The following is a 14,160-nucleotide window of genomic DNA, read 5'->3' on the forward strand; positions in this document are numbered from 1 at the left end:
AGGTACTGAAAGCTTGTGATTTCAAATAAACCTGTTGGACTATAACCTGGTGTCATTGACTTCTGACTTTGGAAACATGTTAAGATCTATTATAAGAGATGGAATAGCAGAACATTTAGAAACACGTACACAATCAATCAGAGACAGCATCGCTTCATAAAAGGGAAAATCATAGGACCATAAGATACAGGTGCGGAATCAGGCCATTCAGCCCATTGAGTCTGCTCTGCCATATGATCATGGCTGACATGTTTCTCAAGCCCATCCTCCTGCCTTCCCTTTATAACCCTTGATCCCCTGACTAATCAAGACCCTCGCTATCTCTGTCTTAAATACACTCAATGACTTGGCCTCCACAGCCCTCTGTGGCAATGAGTTCCACAGATTCCCCCACCCTCCAGCTGAAGAAATTCCTCCCCATCTCAGTTCTAAAGGGTTGTCCCTTCACTTGAGGCTGTATCCTAGCCTCTCCAATTACTGAAATCATCTTCTCCATGTCCTCTTTATCCAGGCCATTAAGTATTCCGTACATTTCAGTGAGATCCCCTTTCATCTTTCTAAACTCCATTGAGTACTGGCCCAGAGTCCCTGTTTATATTGTGTAAGAGGGATCTTATACTGGGTTAAGATTTTATTTTGTAGAGGCTACTGAAGTTAATTATTTATCTGAGTTCGAATGAGGTGATGGTGATAAATGGTAATTTCTCATTAATTACAGAAACCCGTTCCATGCTTTGTATCAATGTGGCTAAAATATCAGGTCATTTATCATTAATTTCTGTGATGACTCCAGTAATAGCAGGGGTTGATTTCCTGCACCTTACCCAGAGAGTTGTGACACTATCTCTTTGTATTTTCCTCAAAATCCCAATAAATAGCTGTTTTTCAGTTATGGAGAGAGTTGTGGTTTTGTCCTGTGTTTGCCCAGAAACACTGCTATCCTTAGCAGGATAATTCCACAGATTTCCAAACCTGGTGTCTCATGCTGTCCATGCATTGCAATGCATTTCCAAAGTATTCCCAGGGTTTTTGAAAGGCTCCAGCAGATTGTGTAGTGACTGTAACAAGTTCAACCAGGTGGACCTCGTAGAATCTGAGTTCCCTGATTGGGGCTGTTAACCTGGTCCAATCAGGGAGCGCTTGGCTGACAGATATAAACAGGAGGGTCAGGGGTTCTGTTCACTCTGAGAGCTGGCCCTGGGGGAGCTGGAACAGTGTCAATGACTCTCCACACGGAAATAAAGGGGGACATGGTGACAGGATACTGGCCCCTGGGGAGTAATTTCAGATTGAAAAATTATAAATATAACACTTAATGAGCAAGAAAGTGGGTGGGGGGAATGGGCGAGGGTTTATTCATTCACAGGATGAGGGTATTGATAGCTAGGCAGCATTTATTGCCTATCCCTCATTGCCCAATGGGAAGTTAAGAGTCAATCACATTGCTGTGGGTGTGGAATCAGATGCAGGACAGGCCAGGTAAGGAAGGTAATGTCCTCCCCTAAAGAACATCAGTGAAGATGGAAACTTGTTTCCCTCCACACTCTGACAATGTCTCACAAATTTGACCATAATACATTCCCAAGAGTAGGTTACAGACTAGAATCGAATCAAGGGGTTTGGGGCGGTTTATATACAGAATAACAGATATCTAGGAGGCAGTTATAGACTGGAATCTAATCAAGGGATTCGAGGTGGCTTATATACAGAATAACAGATACCCCGGGAGTGAGTTACAAGCTGGAATCTAATCAAGGGGTTTGGGGTGGGGTTTATACACAGAATAACAGCTACCCCAGGCGGGAGTTACAGACTGGAATCTAATCGAGTGGTTCGGGGTGATTTATATACAGAATAACAGATACTCCGGGAGGGAGTTACAGACTGGAATCTAATCGAGTGGTTCAGGGTGGAGTTTATATACAGAATAACAGATACCCCGGGGAGGGAGTTACAGACTGGAATCTAATCTAGGAGTCCGGGGTGGTTTATATACAGAATAACAGATACCCCGGGAATGAGTTACAGGCTGGAGTCCAGTGGAATAGCCTCTATATGTGGGAATGAGTGCTGTCCAGCTGATTAAATCGTTAATATCTGCAGGAACCACAGCCCCTATGTTCTCCATTATAATTGTAGTCCAGTATTACATGTGGAATTTGAATAGCCACATGGGAGGGGTGGGCAGAATTTCCTTGAGATTACTCAGATGCCCCTCCAACTGAAAAGCTTCATAACGTTATCAGGAAGTGAGTCTCATTCCAGGCCACAGCAACAAACACAGTAAAAGTAAATGTGAACAATTACTGTACAGGCAGGGGCCTACCCCTCACCTTTCAAGCCCCCTGCCTTTGTGACCCCAGTGTCTCTCCAGTCATCATTAATGATTTACGAACTGCTCACTGGAGAGCTGCCCACTCTACCCTCTACTGAGACTGAACTGGCAGCTCCAGGAAACCACCACTGAGTGATGTGGTTGTTTTACGAGCATTACATGATGCAGTACAACTCCAGAAACAGGAATTCATAAATATATAATATAAAACACAACAAATGATAAAGAAGGAAAAATAATGTCACCACAGATTACGAGAAGACAAATTTCAAATCCTGTCGCTCTCTATTCATTATTCAGAAATCGATTCATGGCAACGATCTTCCACACAGTACAACTCTCAGTGGAGTACAGTCCCACATACACTAACTCTCACTGGGGTACAGTCCCACACACACTGACCCTCACTGGGGTACACTCCCACACACACTAACTCTCACTGGGGTACACTCCCACACACACTTGACTCTCACTGGGGTACACTCTCACACACACTGTGTCTCACTGGGGTACACTCCCACACACACTAACTCTCACTGGGGTACACTCCCACACACACTTGACTCTCACTGGGGTACACTCTCACACACACTGTGTCTCACTGGGGTACACTCCCACACACACTAACTCTCACTGGGGTACACTCCCACACACACTTGACTCTCACTGGGGTACACTCTCACACACACTGTGTCTCACTGGGGTACACTCCCACACACACTGACTCTCACTGGGGTACACTCCCCCACACACATTGACTCTCACTGGGGTACACTCCCACACACACTGACTCTCACTGGGGTACAGTCCCACACACACTGACTCTCACTGGGGTACAGTCACACACACATTGACTCTCACTGGGGTACAGTCCCACAAACCCTGACTCTCACTGGGGTACAGTCCCACACACACTGACTCTCACTGGGGTACACTCCCACACACACTGACTCTCACTGGGGTACAGTCCCACACACACTGACTCTCACTGGGGTACACTCCCACACACACTGACCCACACTGGGGTACACTCCCACACACATTGACTCTCACTGAGGTACAGTCCCACACACACTCCCACACACACTGACTCTCACTGGGGTACACTCCCACACACACTGACCCTCACTGGGGTACAGTCCCACACAGTGACTCTCACTGGGATACAGTCCCACACACACTGACTCTCACTGGGGTATAATCCCACACACACTGACTCTCACTGGGATACAGGGGTTTGTGTGGGTGGGGGTGGTGATTTGGAGGCAGGGTCACTGGCAACAATGCTTGACAGGTCTGGAAGGATTCAATAAAATGTTGCTGAAAAATTCTCTGACAGCTCAAATACTCATTGTTTTGGAATATTTGAAATAAAATTGCTCAAAGATTTGTTAGTCAGGGGTTGTTGATTGCTATTTCTTCAAAGTGTATGGGACCCAGTCCCAGTGAGAGTCAGTGTGTGGGGGACTGTACCCCAGTGAGAGTCAGTGTGTGTGGGAGTGTACCCCAGTGAGGGTCAGTGTGTGTGGGAGTGTACCCCAGTGAGAGTCAGTGTGTGTGGGAGTGTACCCCAGTGAGGGCCAGTGTGTGTGGTACTGCACCCCAGTGAGGGTCAGTGTGTGTGGGAGTGTACCCCAGTGAGTGTCAGTGTGTGTGGTACTGCACCCCAGTGAGGGTCAGTGTGTGTGGGAGTGTACCCCAGTGAGGGTCAGTGTGTGTGGTACTGCACCCCAGTGAGGGTCAGTGTGTGTGGGAGTGTACCCTAGTGAGAGTCAGTGTGTGTGGGAGTGTACCCCAATGAGAGTCAGTGTGTGTGGGAGTGTACCCCAGTGAGAGTCAGTGTGTGTGGGAGTGTACCCCAGTGAGAGTCAGTGTGTGTGGGTCTGTACCCCAGAGAGGGTCAGTGTGTGTGGGAGTGTACCCCAGTGAGAGTCAGTGTGTGTGGGTCTGTACCCCAGTGAGAGTCAGTGTGTGTGGGACTGTACCCCAGTGAGAGTCAGTGTGTGTGGGACTGTACCCCAGTGAGAGTCAGTGTGTGTGGGACTGTACCCCAGTGAGAGTCAGTGTGTGTGGGAGTGTACCCCAGTGAGAGTCAGTGTGTGTGGGAGTGTACCCCAGTGAGAGTCAGTGTGTGTGGGAGTGTACCCCACCCCTCATGGTCCGTGAGTAAGATCGAGTTGTGGACTGCAATCCATAACAACAGTCCTTTCGTATTAAGCGTGTGATTGGGTTATGGATTTGTTTTTTTTATTCTCCTCCTGACAGGAACAGCCTCATTTGCCAAAATTTAAATATCAAATCCCAGCACCTCCAAAAGTTTCTTGTACATCTGCAGTCTATTGTGCGAAAGCAATGACTCACAGCACAAGCTGGCTTTCCGTTTGGATCGACATGCAATGGAGTTCCTTTCGGGGAAAGTGCAAATGTCAGTCAGTTGGACTTTTCCCTCACCCCTTTGCCCCACAACTGGTTTGCAATTCAGAGCCTTGTTTGGATCATTCCCCAAACACTCTCATTCTCAAACTGCAGTGGGATTTCTGAAAAGGAGGTTCCAAATTCGCCACTGCACGCCTTGCTGGATGTCCATACACAGGAGTTATCAAAGTTACAGCATGGAAACAAGGCCCCAAGAGCAACTTCCCATTCTTCCTTATCTTTTGGGGGAAGCGTTGACCTCAGTCCCCTTTGTTGATGTGTGACAAAGAGACCCTTGCACTTTTTTTAAAGAGGAGCTAATTGACTGTGTCTAAAGTCCAGCCTCGTGTTTGTTTGTCAATCAACATCACAACTGTAGATTATCACAATACAGACTGTGGGAACTTGCTCTGCAGAAATTGGCTGCCAGATTTCCTTCATTGATTATAAACAGATCACAGCTCTCACTTACCTCCCACTGAACACACTTCATTCAGTATTTCATTGGCTGGACAGTGTTTTTGATACAGCCAAAGGAATAGAATCATAGAGTGCTAAGTACAGAAGGAGGCCATTTGACCCATCGTGTCTGCATCAGCTCCTGAAAGAGCTACCCAGCCAGTCCCACACTCCAGTCCTATCTCCATAATCCTCTAATCTCATCCCTTTCAAATATATCTCCAGCTCTCTTTTGAAGCCTCCAATGGAATCTTCCTCCCCCACTCTCCCAGGTAGCACATTCCAAATCCTAACAACACTCTTGAGTAAAGGAGTTTCTCCTGTAAGACCATAAGACATAGGAGCAGAAATTAGGCCTTTCAGCCAATCAAGTCTGCACCAGCATTCAATCATGGCTGATAAGTTTCTCAATCCCCATTCTCCCACTTTCACCCTGTAACCCTTGATCCCCTTGATACTCAAGAACTTACGCATCTCCATCTTAAATATATTCAATGACCTGCCCCCCCCCCCCCCCCCCACAGCCTTCTGTGGCAATGAATTCCACAGATTCCCCACTCTCTGACTGAAGAAGTTTCTCCTTATCTCCGTTCTGAAAGGCCTTCCCTTTACTCTAAGGCTGTGTCCTCAGGTCCTAGTCTCTCCTTCCGATGGAAACACCTTCCCAGCATCCACTCTGACCAGGTCATTCAGTATTCTGTAGGTTTCAATTAGATCCCCCCTCATCCTTCTAAACTCCATCGAGTATACACCCAAAGTCCTCAAACGTTCCTCATGCGTTAAGCTTTTCATTCCTCGGACCATTCTCGTGAAACTCCTCTGACCACGCTGCAGGGCCAGTATATCTTTCCTGAGATATGGGGCCCCAAACTGCGACATTACTCCAAATGTGGCCTGACCAGCGTTTTCTAGAGCCTCAAAACTACATTCCTGCTTTTATATTCAAGTCCTCTCAAAATAAGTGCCATCATTGCATTTGCCTTCCTAACCACTGACTCAACCTGCAAGCTTGTAACTAGAGAGAATTCTGCACTAGAATGCCCAGATCTCCTTGCACTTCAGAATTCTGAATTTTCTCCCCATTTAGAATATAATCCATGTCTCTATTCTTCCTCCCAAAGTGCATGGCCTCACACCGCTCCCCCATTGTACTCCATCTGCTACTTCTCTGCCCACTCTCCGAACCTGACCAAATCCTTCTGCAGCCTCCCTGCCTCCTCAGTGCGACCTGTCCCTCTACCTATCTTTGTATCATCTGTAAACCTAACCGGAATGGCCTCAGTTCCTTCATCTAGACCGTTAATGTATAAAGTGAAAGGTTGTGGTCCCAACACTGACACTTGCTGAACACCACTTGTCATCGGCTGCCATCCTGAGAAGGACCCTTTTATCCCCACTCTCTGCTTTCTGCCAGAAAGCCAAGCTTCTCTCCATGCTGGCACCTTGTCTCTAACACCATGGGCCCTGATCTGGCTCAGTCGCTTCCTGTGCGACACTTTGTCAAAGTCCTTCTTGTAGTCCAGGTCGATCACATCCGTTGGCTCTCCTTGGTCTAACCTGCTTCCTCAAAGAATTCTAGCAGATTTGTCAGGCATGACCTTCCCCTTGGTGAAACCACGCTGACTTTACCCTATTTTACCATACACTTCCAGGTTTTTAGAAATCTCATCCTTTACGATGAACTCCAAAATCTTATCAGCGACTGTGTTCAGGCTGATGGGCCTGTAATTTCTATCTTTTGCCTCCCTTCCTTCTTAGGGGAGAAAGTGAGGACTGCAGATGCTGGAGATCAGAGCTGAAAATGTGTTGCTGGAAAAGCGCAGCAGGTCAGGCAGCATCCAAGGAGCAGGAGAATCGACGTTTCGGGCATAAGCCCTTCTTCAGGAATGAGGAAAGTGTGTCCAGCAGGCTAAGATAAAAGGTAGGGAGGAGGGACTTGGGGGAGGGGCGTTGGGAATGCGATAAGTGAAAGGAGGTCAAGGTGAGGGTGATAGGCCGGAGTGGGGGTGAGGGCAGAGAGGTCAGGAAGAAGATTGCAGGTTAGGAAGGCGGTGCTGAGTCCGAGGGATTTGACTGAGACAAGGTGGGGGGAGGGGAAATGAGGAAACTGGAGAAATCTGAGTTCATCCCTTGTGGTTGGAGGGTTCCCAGGCGGAAGATGAGGCGCTTTTCCTCCAGCCGTCGTGTTGCCATGGTCTGGCGATGGAGGAGTCCAAGGACCTGCATGTCCTTGGTGGAGTGGGAGGGGGAGTTGAAGTGTTGAACTACGGGGTGGTTGGGTTGGTTGGTCCGGGTGTCCCAGAGATGTTCTCTGAAACGTTCCGCAAGTAGGCAGCCTGTCTCCCCAACATAGAGGAGGCCACATCGGGTGCGGCATTAGTGATTTTTCGATCCTCTGGCACCCTCCCTGACTCCAGTGATTCCTGAAAGTTCACCATTCACGCCTCTATTATATCTTCAGCTATCCCCTTTTGAACTCTGGAATGTAGTCCATCTGGCCCAGGTTATTTATCCACCTTCAGACCTCTCAGTTTTTCTAGCACCTTCTCCTTGGTGATGGCCACTGTTCTCAGCTCTGCCCCCCAACTCTTTTGAGTTTTTGTCTTCCACCATGAAGACTGATGCAAAGTATTTGTTCAGTTCCTCCTCCATTTCTTTGCTCCCCATTACTACTTCTCCAGCATCATTTTCCAGCGGCCCAATGTCCACTTTTGTCCTTTATATATCTAAAGAAACTCTTGAATCTTCTTTTACATTACTGGCTAGCTAACCCTCATATTTAACTTTATCCTTCATTTTTTTGTCTGTTGTCCTCTGTTGATCTTTGTAAGTTTCCCAATCCTCTGGTTTCCCACTGCCCTTCACCGCATTATATGCTTTCTTTTTGCTTTTTTTGCTTTTATGCTGTCCCTGAGTTCCCTTATCAGCTTCATCCTCCCTTTAATGTGCCTTTTGTTTTTGCCTAGGGATGAATTTTTGTTGCGTCTCCCAAAACATTCCTCATCTCAATCCTCGCTCCCTTGCTAACAACCTTGAAATTGTGACCCGTAGTTACTGACATACCAACTAATGGTAACAGAATATCCCTCTTTACCCTGTCAATACTGTTCATCATTTTGAACACCTCAATGAGGTCACCTCTTAATCTTCTCTGCTCCAAGGAGAATAAGCCCAATCTCTCTCATCATTCCCTGTATCTAAAATCCCTAATTTCTGCAGTCACTCCAGTAAATCTCCTTTACACAGTCTCCAAGGTTTTAACATCCTCACATACACATGTATCTGAATGTAGGCCTTTCTGCTGAATTCTCCACTACTCCCCCCAGTACAGGTCTCAACATTCCTCAGCACACTGAGATGATTCATTCGAACCAGTCTCCATGGGAGCAGGGTCCCCATTCTCTGCGTCCATGTTATATCACACTGTCCTAACCACAAGCTGAGACATCTTCTCTGTATCCCCTCCATCAAATCCCCACGTCATTGTAAAGACCTCAATTAGGTCAATATTTGGGAAATAAATAAGGTTAGGGCCCCAAATCCTATGACAGATAATGTCAGACTTTGTTTTCCCAAATTTGGCGAGGGGTTTGGGATGTGGGAGCTTGGGTTTCACCGCTTTACCCATCCCCTCAGGGCTGGAACTGAGTCAGTAAGCAAATCGAGAGGGAGGGAGAGACAGAGAGAGAGAGAAGGATAGAGAGAGGGAGGGACAGAGAGAGAAGGATAGAGACAGACAGAGGGACAGAGAGAGGGAGGGACAGAGAGAGAAGGATAGAGAGAGAGGGAGGGACAAAGAGAGAGAGCGATAGAGAGAGGGAGGGACAGAGAGAGGGATAGAGACAGACAGAGGGACAGAAAGAGAGGGATAGAGTGGGACAGGGAGAGGGAGAGACAGAGAGAGAGGGATAGAGAGAGGGAGGGAGGGACAGAGAGAGAGAGGGATAGAGAGAGGGAGAGACAGAGAGAGAGGGACAGAGAGAGGGAGGGAGGGACAGAGAGAGAGGGACAAAGAGAGGGAGGGATAGAGACAGATGGATAGAGAGAGTGAGGGACAGAGAGAGAGGGATAGAGAGAATGACGGACAGAGAGAGAAGAATAGAGAGAGGGAGGGACTGAGAGAGAGGGAGGAACTGAGAGAGGGAGGTACACAGAGAGGGAGGGATAGAGAGAGGGAGGAACAGAGAGAGGGAGGGATAGAGAGAGGGAGGGACGGTGAGAGGGAGGGATAGAGAGAGGAAGGGACAGAAAGAGAGGGATAGAGAGAGGGAGGGACAGAGAGAGAGAGAGGGAGAGACAGAGAGAGGGATAGAGAGAGAGGGAGAGAGCGAGAGAGATAGAGACAGATGGAGGGACAGAGAGAGGGATAGAGAGAGTGAGGGAGAGAGCGAGAGGGATAGAGACAGATGGAGGGACAGAGAGAGAAGGATAGAGAGAGGGAGGGACTGAGAGAGAGGGATAGAGAGAATGAGAGACAGAGAGAGGAAGGGATAGAGAGAGGAAGGGATAGAGAGAGGGAGGGATAGAGAGGGGGGGACAGAGAGAGAGGGATAGAGAGAGGGAGGGACAGAGAGAGAAGGATAGAGAGAGGGAGGGATAGAGAGAGGGAGGGACAGAGAGAGGGAGGGATAGAGAGAGGGAGGGACAGAGAGAGGGAGGGATAGAGAGAGGGAGGGATAGAGAGAGGGAGGGACAGTGAGAGGGAGGGATAGAGAGAGGAAGGGACAGAAAGAGAGGGATAGAGAGAGGGAGGGACAGAGAGAGGGAGAGACAGAGAGAGAATGAGGGACAGAGAGAGAGGGATAGAGAGAGGGAGGGAGAGAGATAGAGGGATAGAGACAGATGGAGGGACAGAGAGAGGGATAGAGAGAGTGAGGGACCGAGAGAGAGGGATAGAGACAGATGGAGAGACAGAAAGAGAGGGATAGAGAGGGACAGGGAGAGGGAGAGAAGGATAGAGAGAGGGAGGGACTGAGAGAGGGAGGGAGAGAGAGGGAGAGAGAGAGAGAGGGAGAAACAGAGAGAGAGGGGGATAGAAAGGAAGGGAGAGAAAGGGAGGTCGAGAGAGGAAGGGAGAGAGAGAGAGAGACAGAGAGGGAAGGACAGAGAGAAGGAGGGACAGAGAGAGGGAGGGACAGAGAGAGGGAGGGAGAGACACATGAACAAGGGACAAGAGAAGGCCATTCAGCCCTTTGAGCTTGCTCTGCCATTTAATAAGATCATGGCTAATCTGATTTTACCAGAACTTGACATTCCTGCATTTCCCCAATAAACTTCCATCCCCGTGACCATCACTAAACTATCGATCTCTGCTGGAAAAATATTTAAAGATTCTGCAACCACCACCTTTTGAAGGAAGGGAATTCCAAAGGCTCACAACCCTCAGGGAGAAAGAAATGTTCCCTCATCTCTGTTTAAATGGGATTTCCCTTACTTTTAAACAATGACCCCTAGTTCTCAGTACTCCCACCTCCTTTCCACATCCACCAGGACAGCTCCCCTCAGGATCTTATCTGTCTCAATTCAATCCCCTCTGACTCTTCCAACCTCCCACCCTCAGGCCCAGTCTGTCTGGCCTTTCCCCAAATGGTAATCCGCTCAGTCCAGGGGTTAGCCTGGTAAACCTTCTCTGAACAGTTTCCAACACATTCCCATCCCTCTGTCAGTCCCGTGACCTGTGCTGTACACAGCGCTCATACCTGAGACATAACCCCCCTGCACTCACATTCAGTTCCTCTCACAATCAACCATCTCATTCTATGAGCGTTCCTGATCACTTGCTGACCCTGCAGACTGCCCCTTCTGTGATTCCTACACTTGGACACCCAGATCCCTCTGCATCTCTGAGCTCTGCAGTTTCTCACTATTTAGATAATAAACTGCTTTTTCATTCCTTCTGCAAAACTGGACACATTTCCCAACACTATAATCCATTGGTTATATCTTTGTCCACTCACTGAATGTGTTGATACCCCTTTGTAGGCTCTTTACCTCCTCTTCATTATTCACGTTCCAACCTCTCAAAGCAGCATTGACGATCAGTGATGAATCAATGATCCAGTCATGAACCCCAACCACTCCTGCACACTTTCCCCAAGGGCATGCTAATTGCCCATTACCCTCCTTCCAGTCCCACCCCTCTCTCTGACCAGCCTTCAATCAACCTGAGGGTGCTGTGTTACCAAAGATCTCCAAGTTGGAAAAGGAGTTCAAATCTGATCAGCAACATACCTCAAAGTAATTGTTGTGTTTGGGAAGTGGTTGAGAAGCCACGAAGCAGCCGACATCACCAGAGGTGCCAGAATTCCCCTGGTACCTGTCAGCAAGGAAACATTCAACAGACATCAATGCACCATCCCACTCAGCCCTGTACCAACAAAAATACACCCCCACCCCCACCAAACCCACCGACCCACACCCACACCAAATCCCCCCCACCCACACCCACACCAAACCTCCCCGCACACCCACACCCACACCAAACCTCCCCACACACTCACACCAGTCCCCTATCATACCCACACCAAACCCCCAACCCACACCCATACCAATCCCCGACCACACACACACCCGCACGAAACCTCCCCGCACGCCCACACCCACACCAAACCTCCCCACACACTCACACCAATCCCCTACCACACCCACACCTACACCAACCCCCTAACACACACCCACACTCACACCCACATCAAACAGCCACACCCACGTCAAACACCAACACTCACACCAAACACCCACGCCCATACCAATCAACCACACCCACACCCACATCAAACACCCAATCAAACACCCACACTTACACCCACACCCACACCAAACCCTCCCACCCACATCCACATCAAACACCCACACCCACACCAAACACAGACCCACACCCACACCAAACACCCACATCAAACACCCACACCCACACCCACATCAAACAGCCATAGCCACGCCCACACCACACACCCAAACCCACGCTCACACCCTCACCCACACCTACACCAAACACCCACACCCACACCCACACCCACATCAAACACCCACACCCACACCCACATCAAACAGCCATAGCCACGCCCACACCACACACCCAAACCCACGCTCACACCCTCACTCACACCTACACCAAACACCCACACCCACACCCACATCCACATCAAACACTCAGACCCACACCCACACCAAACACCCACCCCCACCCACACCCACATCAAACACCTACACCCACATCAAACACCCACACCCAAACCAAATACCCACCCACACCCGCATCCACATCAAACACCCACACCCACACCCACACCAAACACCCACACCCACACCAAACACCCACACCCACACCCATATCCACACCAAACACCCACACCCAAACCAAACACCCACACCCACACCAAACACCCACACCCACACCAAACACCCGCATCCACATCGAACACCCACACCCACACCCATATCAAACACCCACCCACACCCACACCAAACACCCACATCCACATCGAACACCCACACACACACCCACACCCACACCAAACACCCACACCCACACCCATATCCACACCAAACACCTACACCCACACCAAACACCCACACCCACACCCATATCAAACACCCACCCACACCCACACCAAACACCCACACCCACACAAAACACCCACACCAAACACCCACGCCCACACCCACACCCACACCAAATACCCACACACACACGCACATCAAACACCCACACCCACACCCACACCAAACATCCACACCCACATCAAATACCCACACCCATACCCACACCAAACACCCACACCCACACCCACACCCACACCAAACACCCACACCAAACACCCTCACCCACACCCACACCCACACCAAACACACACACCAAACACCCTCACCCACACCCACACCCACACCAAACACACACATCCACACCCACACCCACACCAAACACACACATCCACACCCACACCCACACCAAACACACACATCCACAACCACACCTACACCCAAACCCACAATCACCCACATCAAACACCCACACCCACACCCTCACCCACACCCACACCAAACACCCACACCCACACCAAACACCCATACCCACACCCACACCAAACACCCACACCCTCACCCACACCCACATCAAACACCCATACCCACACCCACACCAAACACCCATACCCACACCCACACCAAACACCCACACCCTCACCCACACCCACATCAAACACCCACACCCACACCCTCACCCACACCCACATCAAACACCCACACCCACACCAAACACCCACACCCACACCAAACACCCATACCCACACCCACACCAAACACCCACACCCACACCCACACCCACACCAAACACCCTCACCCATACCCACACCCACGCCCACACCCACACTAAACACCCACACACACACCCACACCAAACACCCTCACCCACACCCACACCCACACCCAAAACAAACACCCACACTCACACCCACACCCACACCCACACCAAACACCCTCACCCACACCCACACCCACACTAAACCCCCACACCCACACCCACACCCACACCAAACACCTACACCCAAACCCATACCCACAATAAACACCCACACCCACACCAAACACCCACACCCACACCAAACACCCACACCCACACCCACACCCTAACAGAACACCCACACCCACACCCACACCAAACACGCTCACCCATGCCCACACCCACACACACTCCCACATCAAACACCCTCACCCACACCCACACCCACAACAAACACCCACACCCACACCCACAACAAACACCCACACCCACCCCACACCCTTACCCACACCCACACGCACACCTAACACCCACACACACACAAAACACCCACACCAACACCCACACAAAACACCCACACCCACACCAAATACCCACACACACCCACACCCACACCAAACACACACACCAAACACCCATACCCACACCCACACCAAACACCCATACCCAC

The 14,160-nt window shown here is 49.7% G+C and overlaps 1 protein-coding gene across 1 annotated transcript in view; it reads right to left on the reverse strand.

The window, feature by feature from the left end:
• Positions 1-14,160, reverse strand: part of LOC140482503 (SPRY domain-containing protein 3-like) — an 815,899-nt gene that overhangs the window by 764,823 nt on the left and 36,916 nt on the right. Inside the window, exon 3 of the mRNA XM_072580049.1 lies at positions 11,441-11,525. Within this exon, the coding sequence (XP_072436150.1) occupies positions 11,441-11,525 (85 nt within the window). The remainder of the gene's footprint in view (positions 1-11,440; positions 11,526-14,160) is intronic.

Source organism: Chiloscyllium punctatum, chromosome 10 (assembly GCF_047496795.1).
Source record: "Chiloscyllium punctatum isolate Juve2018m chromosome 10, sChiPun1.3, whole genome shotgun sequence".
Classification (NCBI taxonomy): Eukaryota; Metazoa; Chordata; class Chondrichthyes; order Orectolobiformes; family Hemiscylliidae; genus Chiloscyllium; species Chiloscyllium punctatum.